At 32.4% G+C, this 18,249-nt stretch overlaps 1 protein-coding gene across 4 annotated transcripts in view; it reads right to left on the bottom strand.

Moving 5' to 3' along the window:
• The window catches only part of LOC118944438 (palmitoyltransferase ZDHHC1-like), an 89,952-nt gene that overhangs the window by 59,054 nt on the left and 12,649 nt on the right, over positions 1–18,249 (bottom strand). For 3 of the 4 annotated variants that reach the window (XM_036963703.1, XM_036963705.1, XM_036963704.1), the window contains exons 4-6: positions 16,371–16,472; positions 14,270–14,394; positions 13,543–13,731 (exon numbers count right to left, since the gene is read on the bottom strand). In XM_036963703.1, the coding sequence (XP_036819598.1) occupies positions 13,543–13,731; positions 14,270–14,394; positions 16,371–16,472 (416 nt within the window). The remainder of the gene's footprint in view (positions 1–13,542; positions 13,732–14,269; positions 14,395–16,370; positions 16,473–18,249) is intronic. The other variant, XM_036963706.1, reaches the window with a different exon arrangement.

Below are 18,249 nucleotides of genomic sequence, written 5' to 3'. Positions count from 1 at the left end.
AGTATGTTATGTCCAAAAACAGATTATTATTCATCATAATTCATCATAATTCATCATAATTCATCATAATTCATCATAATTCATCATAATTCATAGTATGTTATGTCCAAAAACAGATTATTATTCATCATAATTCATCATAATTCCTAGTATGTTATGTCCAAAAACAGATTATTATTCATCATAATTCATCATAATTCCTAGTATGTTATGTCCAAAAACAGATCATTATTAATCATAATTCCTAGTATGTTATGTCCAAAAACAGATTATTATTCATCATAATTCCTAGTATGTTATGTCCAAAAACAGATTATTATTCATCATAATTCATCATAATTCCTAGTATGTTATGTCCAAAAACAGATTATTATTCATCATAATTCATCATAATTCCTAGTATGTTATGTCCAAAAACAGATCATTATTAATCATAATTCATCATAATTCATCATAATTCCTAGTATGTTATGTCCAAAAACAGATTATTATTCATCATAATTCATCATAATTCCTAGTATGTTATGTCCAAAAACAGATTATTATTCATCATAATTCATCATAATTCATCATAATTCATCATAATTCATCATAATTCCTAGTATGTTATGTCCAAAAACAGATTATTATTCATCATAATTCCTAGTATGTTATGTCCAAAAACAGATTATTATTCATCATAATTCCTAGTATGTTATGTCCAAAAACAGATTATTATTCATCATAATTCATCATAATTCATCATAATTCATCATAATTCATCATAATTCATCATAATTCCTAGTATGTTATGTCCAAAAACAGATTATTATTCATCATAATTCATCATAATTCATCATAATTCATCATAATTCATCATAATTCCTAGTATGTTATGTCCAAAAACAGATTATTATTCATCATAATTCATCATAATTCATCATAATTCATCATAATTCATCATAATTCCTAGTATGTTATGTCCAAAAACAGATTATTATTCATCATAATTCATCATAATTCATCATAATTCATCATAATTCATCATAATTCCTAGTATGTTATGTCCAAAAACAGATTATTATTCATCATAATTCATCATAATTCCTAGTATGTTATGTCCAAAAACAGATTATTATTCATCATAATTCATCATAATTCATCATAATTCATCATAATTCATCATAATTCCTAGTATGTTATGTCCAAAAACAGATTATTATTCATCATAATTCATCATAATTCATCATAATTCATCATAATTCATCATAATTCCTAGTATGTTATGTCCAAAAACAGATTATTATTCATCATAATTCCTAGTATGTTATGTCCAAAAACAGATCATTATTCATCATAATTCATCATAATTCCTAGTATGTTATGTCCAAAAACAGATTATTATTCATCATAATTCATCATTATTCCTAGTATGTTATGTCCAAAAACAGATTATTATTCATCATAATTCATCATAATTCCTAGTATGTTATGTCCAAAAACAGATTATTATTCATCATAATTCCTAGTATGTTATGTCCAAAAACAGATTATTATTCATCATAATTCCTAGTATGTTATGTCCAAAAACAGATTATTATTCATCATAATTCCTAGTATGTTATGTCCAAAAACAGATTATTATTCATCATAATTCCTAGTATGTTATGTCCAAAAACAGATCATTATTCATCATAATTCATCATAATTCCTAGTATGTTATGTCCAAAAACAGATTATTATTCATCATAATTCATCATAATTCATCATAATTCATCATAATTCATCATAATTCCTAGTATGTTATGTCCAAAAACAGATTATTATTCATCATAATTCATCATAATTCATCATAATTCATCATAATTCATCATAATTCCTAGTATGTTATGTCCAAAAACAGATTATTATTCATCATAATTCATCATAATTCATCATAATTCATCATAATTCATCATAATTCCTAGTATGTTATGTCCAAAAACAGATTATTATTCATCATAATTCCTAGTATGTTATGTCCAAAAACAGATTATTATTCATCATAATTCATCATAATTCCTAGTATGTTATGTCCAAAAACAGATTATTATTCATCATAATTCCTAGTATGTTATGTCCAAAAACAGATTATTATTCATCATAATTCCTAGTATGTTATGTCCAAAAACAGATCATAATTCATCATAATTCCTAGTATGTTATGTCCAAAAACAGATTATTATTCATCATAATTCATCATAATTCATCATAATTCATCATAATTCATCATAATTCCTAGTATGTTATGTCCAAAAACAGATTATTATTCATCATAATTCATCATAATTCCTAGTATGTTATGTCCAAAAACAGATTATTATTCATCATAATTCCTAGTATGTTATGTCCAAAAACAGATTATTATTCATCATAATTCCTAGTATGTTATGTCCAAAAACAGATTATTATTCATCATAATTCCTAGTATGTTATGTCCAAAAACAGATCATTATTCATCATAATTCATCATAATTCCTAGTATGTTATGTCCAAAAACAGATTATTATTCATCATAATTCATCATAATTCCTAGTATGTTATGTCCAAAAACAGATCATTATTCATCATAATTCATCATAATTCCTAGTATGTTATGTCCAAAAACAGATTATTATTCATCATAATTCATCATAATTCCTAGTATGTTATGTCCAAAAACAGATCATTATTCATCATAATTCATCATAATTCCTAGTATGTTATGTCCAAAAACAGATCATTATTCATCATAATTCATCATAATTCCTAGTATGTTATGTCCAAAAACAGATTATTATTCATCATAATTCATCATAATTCCTAGTATGTTATGTCCAAAAACAGATTATTATTCATCATAATTCATCATAATTCCTAGTATGTTATGTCCAAAAACAGATTATTATTCATCATAATTCATCATAATTCCTAGTATGTTATGTCCAAAAACAGATCATTATTCATCATAATTCATCATAATTCCTAGTATGTTATGTCCAAAAACAGATTATTATTCATCATAATTCATCATAATTCCTAGTATGTTATGTCCAAAAACAGATCATTATTCATCATAATTCATCATAATTCCTAGTATGTTATGTCCAAAAACAGATTATTATTCATCATAATTCATCATAATTCCTAGTATGTTATGTCCAAAAACAGATTATTATTCATCATAATTCATCATAATTCCTAGTATGTTATGTCCAAAAACAGATTATTATTCATCATAATTCCTAGTATGTTATGTCCAAAAACAGATTATTATTCATCATAATTCATCATAATTCATCATAATTCATCATAATTCATCATAATTCCTAGTATGTTATGTCCAAAAACAGATTATTATTCATCATTATTCATCATAATTCCTAGTATGTTATGTCCAAAAACAGATTATTATTCATCATAATTCATCATAATTCCTAGTATGTTATGTCCAAAAACAGATTATTATTCATCATAATTCCTAGTATGTTATGTCCAAAAACAGATTATTATTAATCATAATTCATCATAATTCCTAGTATGTTATGTCCAAAAACAGATCATTATTCATCATAATTCATCATAATTCCTAGTATGTTATGTCCAAAAACAGATTATTATTCATCATAATTCATCATAATTCCTAGTATGTTATGTCCAAAAACAGATCATTATTCATCATAATTCATCATAATTCCTAGTATGTTATGTCCAAAAACAGATTATTATTCATCATAATTCATCATAATTCCTAGTATGTTATGTCCAAAAACAGATTATTATTCATCATAATTCATCATAATTCCTAGTATGTTATGTCCAAAAACAGATTATTATTCATCATAATTCCTAGTATGTTATGTCCAAAAACAGATTATTATTCATCATAATTCATCATAATTCATCATAATTCATCATAATTCATCATAATTCATCATAATTCCTAGTATGTTATGTCCAAAAACAGATTATTATTCATCATTATTCATCATAATTCCTAGTATGTTATGTCCAAAAACAGATTATTATTCATCATAATTCATCATAATTCCTAGTATGTTATGTCCAAAAACAGATTATTATTCATCATAATTCCTAGTATGTTATGTCCAAAAACAGATTATTATTCATCATAATTCATCATAATTCATCATAATTCATCATAATTCATCATAATTCATCATAATTCATCATAATTCCTAGTATGTTATGTCCAAAAACAGATTATTATTCATCATTATTCATCATAATTCCTAGTATGTTATGTCCAAAAACAGATCATTATTCATCATAATTCATCATAATTCCTAGTATGTTATGTCCAAAAACAGATTATTATTCATCATAATTCATCATAATTCCTAGTATGTTATGTCCAAAAACAGATCATTATTCATCATAATTCATCATAATTCATCATAATTCCTAGTATGTTATGTCCAAAAACAGATTATTATTCATCATAATTCCTAGTATGTTATGTCCAAAAACAGATCATTATTCATCATAATTCCTAGTATGTTATGTCCAAAAACAGATCATTATTCATCATAATTCATCATAATTCCTAGTATGTTATGTCCAAAAACAGATTATTATTCATCATAATTCCTAGTATGTTATGTCCAAAAACAGATTATTATTCATCATAATTCCTAGTATGTTATGTCCAAAAACAGATCATTATTCATCATAATTCATCATAATTCCTAGTATGTTATGTCCAAAAACAGATTATTATTCATCATAATTCATCATAATTCCTAGTATGTTATGTCCAAAAACAGATTATTATTCATCATAATTCATCATAATTCCTAGTATGTTATGTCCAAAAACAGATTATTATTCATCATAATTCATCATAATTCCTAGTATGTTATGTCCAAAAACAGATCATTATTCATCATAATTCATCATAATTCCTAGTATGTTATGTCCAAAAACAGATCATTATTCATCATAATTCATCATAATTCCTAGTATGTTATGTCCAAAAACAGATCATTATTCATCATAATTCATCATAATTCATCATAATTCATCATAATTCCTAGTATGTTATGTCCAAAAACAGATTATTATTCATCATAATTCCTAGTATGTTATGTCCAAAAACAGATTATTATTCATCATAATTCCTAGTATGTTATGTCCAAAAACAGATTATAATTCATCATAATTCCTAGTATGTTATGTCCAAAAACAGATCATTATTCATCATAATTCCTAGTATGTTATGTCCAAAAACAGATTATTATTCATCATAATTCCTAGTATGTTATGTCCAAAAACAGATTATAATTCATCATAATTCATCATAATTCATCATAATTCATCATAATTCATCATAATTCCTAGTATGTTATGTCCAAAAACAGATCATTATTCATCATAATTCATCATAATTCATCATAATTCATCATAATTCCTAGTATGTTATGTCCAAAAACAGATCATTATTCATCATAATTCATCATAATTCCTAGTATGTTATGTCCAAAAACAGATCATTATTCATCATAATTCATCATAATTCATCATAATTCATCATAATTCCTAGTATGTTATGTCCAAAAACAGATTATTATTCATCATAATTCCTAGTATGTTATGTCCAAAAACAGATTATAATTCATCATAATTCCTAGTATGTTATGTCCAAAAACAGATTATTATTCATCATAATTCATCATAATTCCTAGTATGTTATGTCCAAAAACAGATTATTATTCATCATAATTCATCATAATTCATCATAATTCCTAGTATGTTATGTCCAAAAACAGATTATTATTCATCATAATTCATCATAATTCATCATAATTCCTAGTATGTTATGTCCAAAAACAGATTATTATTCATCATAATTCATCATAATTCATCATAATTCCTAGTATGTTATGTCCAAAAACAGATTATTATTCATCATAATTCATCATAATTCCTAGTATGTTATGTCCAAAAACAGATTATTATTCATCATAATTCATCATAATTCCTAGTATGTTATGTCCAAAAACAGATCATTATTAATCATAATTCCTAGTATGTTATGTCCAAAAACAGATTATTATTCATCATTATTCATCATAATTCCTAGTATGTTATGTCCAAAAACAGATTATTATTCATCATAATTCATCATAATTCCTAGTATGTTATGTCCAAAAACAGATTATTATTCATCATAATTCCTAGTATGTTATGTCCAAAAACAGATTATTATTCATCATAATTCATCATAATTCATCATAATTCATCATAATTCATCATAATTCATCATAATTCATCATAATTCCTAGTATGTTATGTCCAAAAACAGATTATTATTCATCATTATTCATCATAATTCCTAGTATGTTATGTCCAAAAACAGATCATTATTCATCATAATTCATCATAATTCCTAGTATGTTATGTCCAAAAACAGATTATTATTCATCATAATTCATCATAATTCCTAGTATGTTATGTCCAAAAACAGATCATTATTCATCATAATTCATCATAATTCATCATAATTCCTAGTATGTTATGTCCAAAAACAGATTATTATTCATCATAATTCCTAGTATGTTATGTCCAAAAACAGATCATTATTCATCATAATTCATCATAATTCCTAGTATGTTATGTCCAAAAACAGATTATTATTCATCATAATTCATCATAATTCCTAGTATGTTATGTCCAAAAACAGATTATTATTCATCATAATTCATCATAATTCCTAGTATGTTATGTCCAAAAACAGATTATTATTCATCATAATTCATCATAATTCCTAGTATGTTATGTCCAAAAACAGATCATTATTCATCATAATTCATCATAATTCCTAGTATGTTATGTCCAAAAACAGATCATTATTCATCATAATTCATCATAATTCCTAGTATGTTATGTCCAAAAACAGATCATTATTCATCATAATTCATCATAATTCATCATAATTCATCATAATTCCTAGTATGTTATGTCCAAAAACAGATTATTATTCATCATAATTCCTAGTATGTTATGTCCAAAAACAGATTATTATTCATCATAATTCCTAGTATGTTATGTCCAAAAACAGATTATAATTCATCATAATTCCTAGTATGTTATGTCCAAAAACAGATCATTATTCATCATAATTCCTAGTATGTTATGTCCAAAAACAGATTATTATTCATCATAATTCCTAGTATGTTATGTCCAAAAACAGATTATAATTCATCATAATTCATCATAATTCATCATAATTCATCATAATTCATCATAATTCCTAGTATGTTATGTCCAAAAACAGATCATTATTCATCATAATTCATCATAATTCATCATAATTCATCATAATTCCTAGTATGTTATGTCCAAAAACAGATCATTATTCATCATAATTCATCATAATTCCTAGTATGTTATGTCCAAAAACAGATCATTATTCATCATAATTCATCATAATTCATCATAATTCATCATAATTCCTAGTATGTTATGTCCAAAAACAGATTATTATTCATCATAATTCCTAGTATGTTATGTCCAAAAACAGATTATAATTCATCATAATTCCTAGTATGTTATGTCCAAAAACAGATTATTATTCATCATAATTCATCATAATTCCTAGTATGTTATGTCCAAAAACAGATTATTATTCATCATAATTCATCATAATTCATCATAATTCCTAGTATGTTATGTCCAAAAACAGATTATTATTCATCATAATTCATCATAATTCATCATAATTCCTAGTATGTTATGTCCAAAAACAGATCATTATTAATCATAATTCCTAGTATGTTATGTCCAAAAACAGATTATTATTCATCATAATTCATCATAATTCATCATAATTCCTAGTATGTTATGTCCAAAAACAGATTATTATTCATCATAATTCATCATAATTCCTAGTATGTTATGTCCAAAAACAGATTATTATTCATCATAATTCATCATAATTCCTAGTATGTTATGTCCAAAAACAGATCATTATTAATCATAATTCCTAGTATGTTATGTCCAAAAACAGATTATTATTCATCATAATTCATCATAATTCCTAGTATGTTATGTCCAAAAACAGATTATTATTCATCATAATTCATCATAATTCCTAGTATGTTATGTCCAAAAACAGATTATTATTCATCATAATTCCTAGTATGTTATGTCCAAAAACAGATCATTATTCATCATAATTCATCATAATTCCTAGTATGTTATGTCCAAAAACAGATTATTATTCATCATAATTCATCATAATTCCTAGTATGTTATGTCCAAAAACAGATTATTATTCATCATAATTCCTAGTATGTTATGTCCAAAAACAGATCATTATTCATCATAATTCATCATAATTCCTAGTATGTTATGTCCAAAAACAGATTATTATTCATCATAATTCATCATAATTCCTAGTATGTTATGTCCAAAAACAGATTATTATTCATCATAATTCATCATAATTCCTAGTATGTTATGTCCAAAAACAGATTATTATTCATCATAATTCATCATAATTCCTAGTATGTTATGTCCAAAAACAGATTATTATTCATCATAATTCATCATAATTCCTAGTATGTTATGTCCAAAAACAGATCATTATTCATCATAATTCATCATAATTCCTAGTATGTTATGTCCAAAAACAGATTATTATTCATCATAATTCATCATAATTCCTAGTATGTTATGTCCAAAAACAGATTATTATTCATCATAATTCATCATAATTCCTAGTATGTTATGTCCAAAAACAGATCATTATTCATCATAATTCATCATAATTCCTAGTATGTTATGTCCAAAAACAGATCATTATTCATCATAATTCATCATAATTCCTAGTATGTTATGTCCAAAAACAGATTATTATTCATCATAATTCATCATAATTCATCATAATTCCTAGTATGTTATGTCCAAAAACAGATCATTATTCATCATTATTAATCATAATTCCTAGTATGTTATGTCCAAAAACAGATTATTATTCATCATAATTCATCATAATTCCTAGTATGTTATGTCCAAAAACAGATTATTATTCATCATAATTCATCATAATTCATCATAATTCATCATAATTCCTAGTATGTTATGTCCAAAAACAGATTATTATTCATCATAATTCATCATAATTCCTAGTATGTTATGTCCAAAAACAGATTATTATTCATCATAATTCATCATAATTCATCATAATTCATCATAATTCATCATAATTCCTAGTATGTTATGTCCAAAAACAGATCATTATTCATCATAATTCATCATAATTCCTAGTATGTTATGTCCAAAAACAGATTATTATTCATCATAATTCATCATAATTCCTAGTATGTTATGTCCAAAAACAGATTATTATTCATCATAATTCATCATAATTCATCATAATTCATCATAATTCCTAGTATGTTATGTCCAAAAACAGATTATTATTCATCATAATTCATCATTATTCCTAGTATGTTATGTCCAAAAACAGATCATTATTCATCATAATTCATCATAATTCATCATAATTCATCATAATTCATCATAATTCCTAGTATGTTATGTCCAAAAACAGATTATTATTCATCATAATTCATCATTATTCCTAGTATGTTATGTCCAAAAACAGATTATTATTCATCATAATTCCTAGTATGTTATGTCCAAAAACAGATTATTATTCATCATAATTCATCATAATTCCTAGTATGTTATGTCCAAAAACAGATTATTATTCATCATAATTCATCATAATTCATCATAATTCATCATAATTCATCATAATTCCTAGTATGTTATGTCCAAAAACAGATTATTATTCATCATAATTCATCATAATTCCTAGTATGTTATGTCCAAAAACAGATTATTATTCATCATAATTCCTAGTATGTTATGTCCAAAAACAGATCATTATTCATCATAATTCATCATAATTCCTAGTATGTTATGTCCAAAAACAGATTATTATTCATCATAATTCCTAGTATGTTATGTCCAAAAACAGATTATTATTCATCATAATTCATCATAATTCCTAGTATGTTATGTCCAAAAACAGATTATTATTCATCATAATTCATCATAATTCATCATAATTCATCATAATTCATCATAATTCCTAGTATGTTATGTCCAAAAACAGATTATTATTCATCATAATTCATCATTATTCCTAGTATGTTATGTCCAAAAACAGATTATTATTCATCATAATTCCTAGTATGTTATGTCCAAAAACAGATTATTATTCATCATAATTCATCATAATTCCTAGTATGTTATGTCCAAAAACAGATTATTATTCATCATAATTCCTAGTATGTTATGTCCAAAAACAGATTATTATTCATCATAATTCATCATAATTCCTAGTATGTTATGTCCAAAAACAGATCATTATTCATCATAATTCATCATAATTCCTAGTATGTTATGTCCAAAAACAGATTATTATTCATCATTATTCATCATAATTCATCATAATTCATCATAATTCATCATAATTCCTAGTATGTTATGTCCAAAAACAGATTATTATTCATCATAATTCATCATAATTCCTAGTATGTTATGTCCAAAAACAGATTATTATTCATCATTATTCATCATAATTCCTAGTATGTTATGTCCAAAAACAGATTATTATTCATCATAATTCATCATAATTCCTAGTATGTTATGTCCAAAAACAGATTATTATTCATCATAATTCATCATAATTCATCATAATTCATCATAATTCATCATTATTCATCATAATTCCTAGTATGTTATGTCCAAAAACAGATCATTATTCATCATAATTCATCATTATTCCTAGTATGTTATGTCCAAAAACAGATTATTATTCATCATAATTCCTAGTATGTTATGTCCAAAAACAGATTATTATTCATCATAATTCATCATAATTCCTAGTATGTTATGTCCAAAAACAGATTATTATTCATCATAATTCATCATAATTCCTAGTATGTTATGTCCAAAAACAGATCATTATTCATCATAATTCATCATAATTCCTAGTATGTTATGTCCAAAAACAGATTATTATTCATCATAATTCATCATAATTCCTAGTATGTTATGTCCAAAAACAGATCATTATTCATCATAATTCCTAGTATGTTATGTCCAAAAACAGATTATTATTCATCATAATTCATCATAATTCCTAGTATGTTATGTCCAAAAACAGATTATTATTCATCATAATTCATCATAATTCATCATAATTCATCATAATTCATCATTATTCATCATAATTCCTAGTATGTTATGTCCAAAAACAGATTATTATTCATCATAATTCATCATAATTCCTAGTATGTTATGTCCAAAAACAGATTATTATTCATCATAATTCATCATAATTCCTAGTATGTTATGTCCAAAAACAGATCATTATTCATCATAATTCATCATAATTCCTAGTATGTTATGTCCAAAAACAGATTATTATTCATCATAATTCATCATAATTCATCATAATTCATCATAATTCATCATAATTCCTAGTATGTTATGTCCAAAAACAGATTATTATTCATCATAATTCCTAGTATGTTATGTCCAAAAACAGATTATTATTCATCATAATTCATCATAATTCCTAGTATGTTATGTCCAAAAACAGATTATTATTCATCATAATTCCTAGTATGTTATGTCCAAAAACAGATCATTATTCATCATAATTCATCATAATTCCTAGTATGTTATGTCCAAAAACAGATCATTATTCATCATAATTCATCATAATTCCTAGTATGTTATGTCCAAAAACAGATTATTATTCATCATAATTCATCATAATTCCTAGTATGTTATGTCCAAAAACAGATCATTATTCATCATAATTCATCATAATTCATCATAATTCCTAGTATGTTATGTCCAAAAACAGATTATTATTCATCATAATTCATCATAATTCATCATAATTCATCATAATTCCTAGTATGTTATGTCCAAAAACAGATCATTATTCATCATAATTCATCATAATTCCTAGTATGTTATGTCCAAAAACAGATCATTATTCATCATAATTCATCATAATTCCTAGTATTTTATGTCCAAAAACGAATTATTATTTTTTGTCTCAGAAAAACTTGGCGGGCCAAATAAAATTGTCCGTGAGCTGAATATTCTGCCAGTTGACATCTCAGCCTTCCATCATCAAGCCTTGCTCTCTCTACGGACACAGTAGCAGGCTACAACACAGTAGCAGGCTACAACACAGTGGCAGGCTACAACACAGTAGCAGGCTACAACACAGTAGCAGGCTACAACACAGTAGCAGGCTACAACACAGTAGCAGGCTACAACACAGTGGCAGGCTACAACACAGTAGCAGGCTACAACACAGTAGCAGGCTACAACACAGTGGACAGACATCCCTCCTACGCCCCCTTGTGGCAACTCTCTACATTACAGGCCTGGATTCTAAAAGCACCTGTGGGACCACTGATCTGGGATCAGGTTCCTGCTCTTATTTATTATAATGTAAAAGACTAAACTGATCAGAGATCAGCACTCCTACAATGAAAGGCTTTGCTCCCATACACTCTAGTGGAGGACTAGAGTAACTCCCTATGGGCCCTTCCTCCCTATGATGCCCCAGCAGACAGACATACAAAGGCCCATCCAGTCAGATGTTTAAACTCACTGAGGTAGAAGTGTAAACAGAGTAGATGCTCCAGCAGACAGACATACAAAGGCCCATCCAGCCAGATGTTTAAACTCACTGAGGTAGAAGTGTAAACAGAGTAGATGCCCCAGCAGACAGACAGACAAAGAGCCATCCAGCCAGATGTTTAAACTCACTGAGGTAGAAGTGTAAACAGAGTAGATGCTCCAGCAGACAGACATACAAAGGCCCATCCAGCCAGATGTTTAAACTCACTGAGGTAGAAGTGTAAACAGAGTAGATGCTCCAGCAGACAGACATACAAAGGCCCATCCAGCCAGGTGTTTAAACTCACTGAGGTAGAAGTGGAAGCAGAGTAGATGCCCCAGCAGACAGACAGACAAAGAGCCATCCAGCCAGATGTTTAAACTCACTGAGGTAGAAGTGTAAACAGAGTAGATGCCCCAGCAGACAGACATACAATGAGTCATCCAGCCAGATGTTTAAACTCACTGAGGTAGAAGTGGAAGCAGAGTAGATGCCCCAGCAGACAGACAGACAAAGAGCCATCCAGCCAGATGTTTAAACTCACTGAGGTAGAAGTGGAAGCAGAGTAGATGCCCCAGCAGACAGACAGACAAAGAGCCATCCAGCCAGATGTTTAAACTCACTGAGGTAGAAGTGGAAGCAGAGTAGATGCCCCAGCAGACAGACAGACAAAGAGCCATCCAGCCAGATGTTTAAACTCACTGAGGTAGAAGTGTAAACAGAGTAGATGCCCCAGCAGACAGACAGACAAAGAGCCATCCAGCCAGATGTTTAAACTCACTGAGGTAGAAGTGTAAACAGAGTAGATGCTCCAGCAGACAGACATACAATGAGTCATCCAGCCAGATGTTTAAACTCACTGAGGTAGAAGTGGAAGCAGAGCAGATGCCCCAGCAGCAGACCAGAGAGCAGGCCCAGGGCGATGGTGAGGCCAGCCAGGGTAGGGATGGCTGGGCCCGCTGTGGAGACCGGAGCCACGGGCAGGAAAACAAACCACACCACCGTCTCATTCCTCACTGTGAGGGGGGACAAGGCAGGGACATTCTTCACTGGGAGGGGGGACAAGGCAGGGACATTCTTCACTGTGAGGGGGGACAAGGCAGGGACATTCTTCACTGTGAGGGGGGACAAGGCAGGGACATTCTTCACTGTGAGGGGGGACAAGGCAGGGACATTCTTCACTGTGAGGGGGGACAAGGCAGGGACATTCTTCACTGTGAGGGGGGACAAAGCAGGGACATTCTTCACTGTGAGGGGGGACAAGGCAGGGACATTCTTCACTGTGAGGGGGGACAAGGCAGGGACATTCTTCACTGTGAGGGGGGACAAAGCAGGGACATTCTTCACTGTGAGGGGGGACAAGGCAGGGACATTCTTCACTGTGAGGGGGGACAAGGCAGGGACATTCTTCACTGTGAGGGGGGACAAGGCAGGGACATTCTTCACTGGGAGGGGGGACAAGGACAGGGACATTCTTCACTGTGAGGGGGGACAAGGACATCAGCACAGACTTCAGGAGGGGACACATATAGTAAAATATTTATCTTTCTCTCTCTAATAATAACGTTGATAGATTGATTGATTTACCTTGGAAGTGTTTGTCAGTGCGCAGCTTTGAGGGATCCAAGAAGAACTCGATGAAGATGTAACTGGCGATGACCACCACCAGGCATATACCCAGCAGAGCAGAGATCACACTGTTCAGGAAGAGCCTGGGGTAGATAGAGAGAGGTTAGGTTAGGGTACATGGACACAGAGATCACACTGTTCAGGAAGAGCCTGGGGTAGATAGAGAGAGGTTAGGTTAGGGTACATGGACACAGAGATCACACTGTTCAGGAAGAGCCTGGGGTAGAGAGAGAGATGATAGGTTAGGGTACATGGACACTAACCTTCAGGCCTAAAGTCACCAAGGAGAGCATTCTAACCTTCAGACCTAAAGTCACCAAGGAGAGCATTCTAACATTCAGACCTAAAGTCACCAAGGAGAGCATTCTAACATTCAGACCTAAAGTCACCAAGGAGAGCATTCTAACCTTCAGACCGAAAGTCACCAAGGAGAGCATGCAGACGTGTGTGATTTATTTTAGAAAAGGTTTGAATTATAAATGACACAACCTGTCCTCTTTGACGCCTTGCAACCATTAGATCACGTCTCTAGTTTAGCGTTTTAATCGCTGGCACTGCAGTCACACAAAACAATACAAATGTGGTCATTATTCACTTTTTTTATTATTTTTTAAGCTAATTTGAGTTGGAAAAAAGGTAGCGAACACGCTGACCAACGAGCGTCTTCGTCACCAGAAGCTAAAATAGAACTTTGTTCAAATCAGCTAAAACCGCCCAAAGCCCGAGCAAACTCACGGCCGACCTCGTTCCTTGTTCCACAGTTCCAGTGTTGAATATTCATGACTCGCATCAGGACTAAAAGCCTTAAAATAAAGTCCTTGCTGATAGGGTTTCCCAGCGCACAGTAAAGAGGTCAGAATATAATATCTATTAGCAGACTGTTTCATCCAAAAGAGACGTACTACTGTGCGTGTTTACCCTGAGTATGTTGACTGTGTCCCAAGCTGAGGCTGAGCAGCACATGACTACATGTGTAAACAGTAGCTGGTCTAGGGGACTAACTCTGGCGTGATGCTGACTGAGGAGCTGGTCTAGGGGACTAACTCTGGTGTGATGCTGACCGAGGAGCTGGTCTAGGGGACTAACTCTGGTGTGATGCTGACCGAGGAGCTGGTCTAGGGGACTAACTCTGGTGTGATGCTGACCGAGGAGCTGGCCTAGGGGACTAACTCTGGTGTGATGCTGACCGAGGAGCTGGTCTAGGGGACTAACTCTGGTGTGATGCTGACCGAAGGAGCTGGTCTAGGGGACTAACTCTGGTGTGATGCTGACTGAGGAGCTGGTCAATGGCTAACTCTGGTGTGATGCTGACCGAGGAGCTGGTCTAGGGGACTAACTCTGGTGTGATGCTGACTGAGGAGCTGGTCTAGGGGACTAACTCTGGTGTGATGCTGACCGAGGAGCTGGTCTAGGGGACTAACTCTGGTGTGATGCTGACCGAGGAGCTGGTCTAGGGGACTAACTCTGGTGTGATGCTGACCGAGGAGCTGGTCTAGGGGACTAACTCTGGTGTGATGCTGACCGAGGAGCTGGTCTAGGTGACTAACTCTGGTGTGATGCTGACCGAGGAGCTGGTCTAGGGGACTAACTCTGGCGTGATGCTGACCGAGGAGCTGGTCTAGGGGACTAACTCTGGCGTGATGCTGACCGAGGAGCTGGTCTAGGGGACTAACTCTGGTGTGATGCTGACCGAGGAGCTGGTCTAGGGGACTAACTCTGGTGTGATGCTGACTGAGGAGCAGAAGAGAGAGGCAGAATGAGAGAGAGAGAGGCAGAATGAGAGAAAGAGAGAGGAGGAATGAGGGAAAGAGAGAGGCAGAATGAGGGAAAGAGAGAGGCAGAATGAGGGAAAGAGAGAGGCAGAATGAGGGAAAGAGAGAGGCAGAATGAGGGAAAGAGAGAGGCAGAATGAGGGAAAGAGAGGCAGAATGAGGGAAAGAGGCAGAATGAGAGAAAGAGAGTAGATAAGATACAAATAAACAATGTAAGGAGAGAGAGAAAAGGAGAGAGAAAAGGAGAGAAAGATATTGAGATAAAGAAGAACAAGAGAGATACTGACCAGTAATTCCGGCTCCCGACACAGTTGTTGAGCCACCTGCAGTGATGGTCAAAACTAGCGACACACTTGTTACAGGCACTGCAGTGTTTGGATTTGGGGCCCCTGCAACACACCACACATGTCTCAGTAAAGGATAGAAACACATATTCACACACAATGTGACTGGCCCTGAACATTACAGACCCCCAGGGCAGGGGTCACCATATGAGCTGTTAGGATTATGGCTGTTTCTCCTCATGACAGACGAAACATTATGTTGACCTGCTGCCTGGCCAGTCTGCATGAATAGTTGGTTCTGGTGTCCAGATGACTCCTCCTCAGTTCCTACTGACCAGCCTGGGATATAATCAAATATAGATGTGTTCTGGAGTCCAGATGACTCCTCCTCAGTCCCTACTGACCAGCCTGAGATATAGATGTGTTCTGGTGTCCAGATGACTCCTCCTCAGTCCCTACTGACCAGCCTGAGAAATAGATGTGTTCTGGTGTCCAGATGACTCCTCCTCAGTCCCTACTGACCAGCCTGAGATATAGATGTGTTCTGGTGTCCAGATGACTCCTCCTCAGTCCCTACTGACCAGCCTGAGATATAGATGTGTTCTGGTGTCCAGATGACTCCTCCTCAGTCCCTACTGACCAGCCTGAGATATAGATGTGTTCTGGTGTCCAGATGACTCCTCCTCAGTCCCTACTGAACAGCCTGAGATATAGATGTGTTCTGGTGTCCAGATCACTCCTCCTCAGTCCCTACTGACCAGCCTGAGATATAGATGTGTTCTGGTGTCCAGATGACTCCTCCTCAGTCCCTACTGACCAGCCTGAGATATAGATGTGTTCTGGTGTCCAGATGACTCCTCCTCAGTCCCTACTGACCTGCCTGAGATATAGATGTGTTCTGGTTCCCAGTTACTCCTCCTCAGTCCCTACTGACCAGCCTGAGATATACAGTGCCTTGCGAAAGTATTCGGCCCCCTTGAACTTTGCGACCTTTTGCCACATTTCAGGCTTCAAACATAAAGATATAAAACTGTATTTTTTTGTGAAGAATCAACAACAAGTGGGACACAATCATGAAGTGGAACAACATTTATTGGATATTTCAAACTTTTTTAACAAATCAAAAACTGAAAAATTGGGCGTGCAAAATTATTCAGCCCCTTTACTTTCAGTGCAGCAAACTCTCTCCAGAAGTTCAGTGAGGATCTCTGAATGATCCAATGTTGACCTAAATGACTAATGATGATAAATACAATCCACCTGTGTGTAATCAAGTCTCCGTATAAATGCACCTGCACTGTGATAGTCTCAGAGGTCCGTTAAAAGCGCAGAGAGCATCATGAAGAACAAGGAACACACCAGGCAAGTCCGAGATACTGTTGTGAAGAAGTTTAAAGCCGGATTTGGATACAAAAAGATTTCCCAAGCTTTAAACATCCCAAGGAGCACTGTGCAAGCGATAATATTGAAATGGAAGGAGTATCAGACCACTGCAAATCTACCAAGACCTGGCCGTCCCTCTAAACTTTCAGCTCATACAAGGAGAAGACTGATCAGAGATGCAGCCAAGAGGCCCATGATCACTCTGGATGAACTGCAGAGATCTACAGCTGAGGTGGGAGACTCTGTCCATAGGACAACAATCTAGTATATTGCACAAATCTGGCCTTTATGGAAGAGTGGCAAGAAGAAAGCCATTTCTTAAAGATATCCATAAAAAGTGTCGTTTAAAGTTTGCCACAAGCCACCTGGGAGACACACCAAACATGTGGAAGAAGGTGCTCTGGTCAGATGAAACCAAAATTGAACTTTTTGGCAACAATGCAAAACGTTATGTTTGGCGTAAAAGCAACACAGCTGAACACACCATCCCCACTGTCAA

This window comes from Oncorhynchus mykiss, chromosome 26, assembly GCF_013265735.2.
Source record: "Oncorhynchus mykiss isolate Arlee chromosome 26, USDA_OmykA_1.1, whole genome shotgun sequence".
Classification (NCBI taxonomy): Eukaryota; Metazoa; Chordata; class Actinopteri; order Salmoniformes; family Salmonidae; genus Oncorhynchus; species Oncorhynchus mykiss.
The sequence above is the reverse complement of the archived record's forward strand: the minus strand, read 5'-3'. Positions and strand labels throughout refer to the sequence as shown.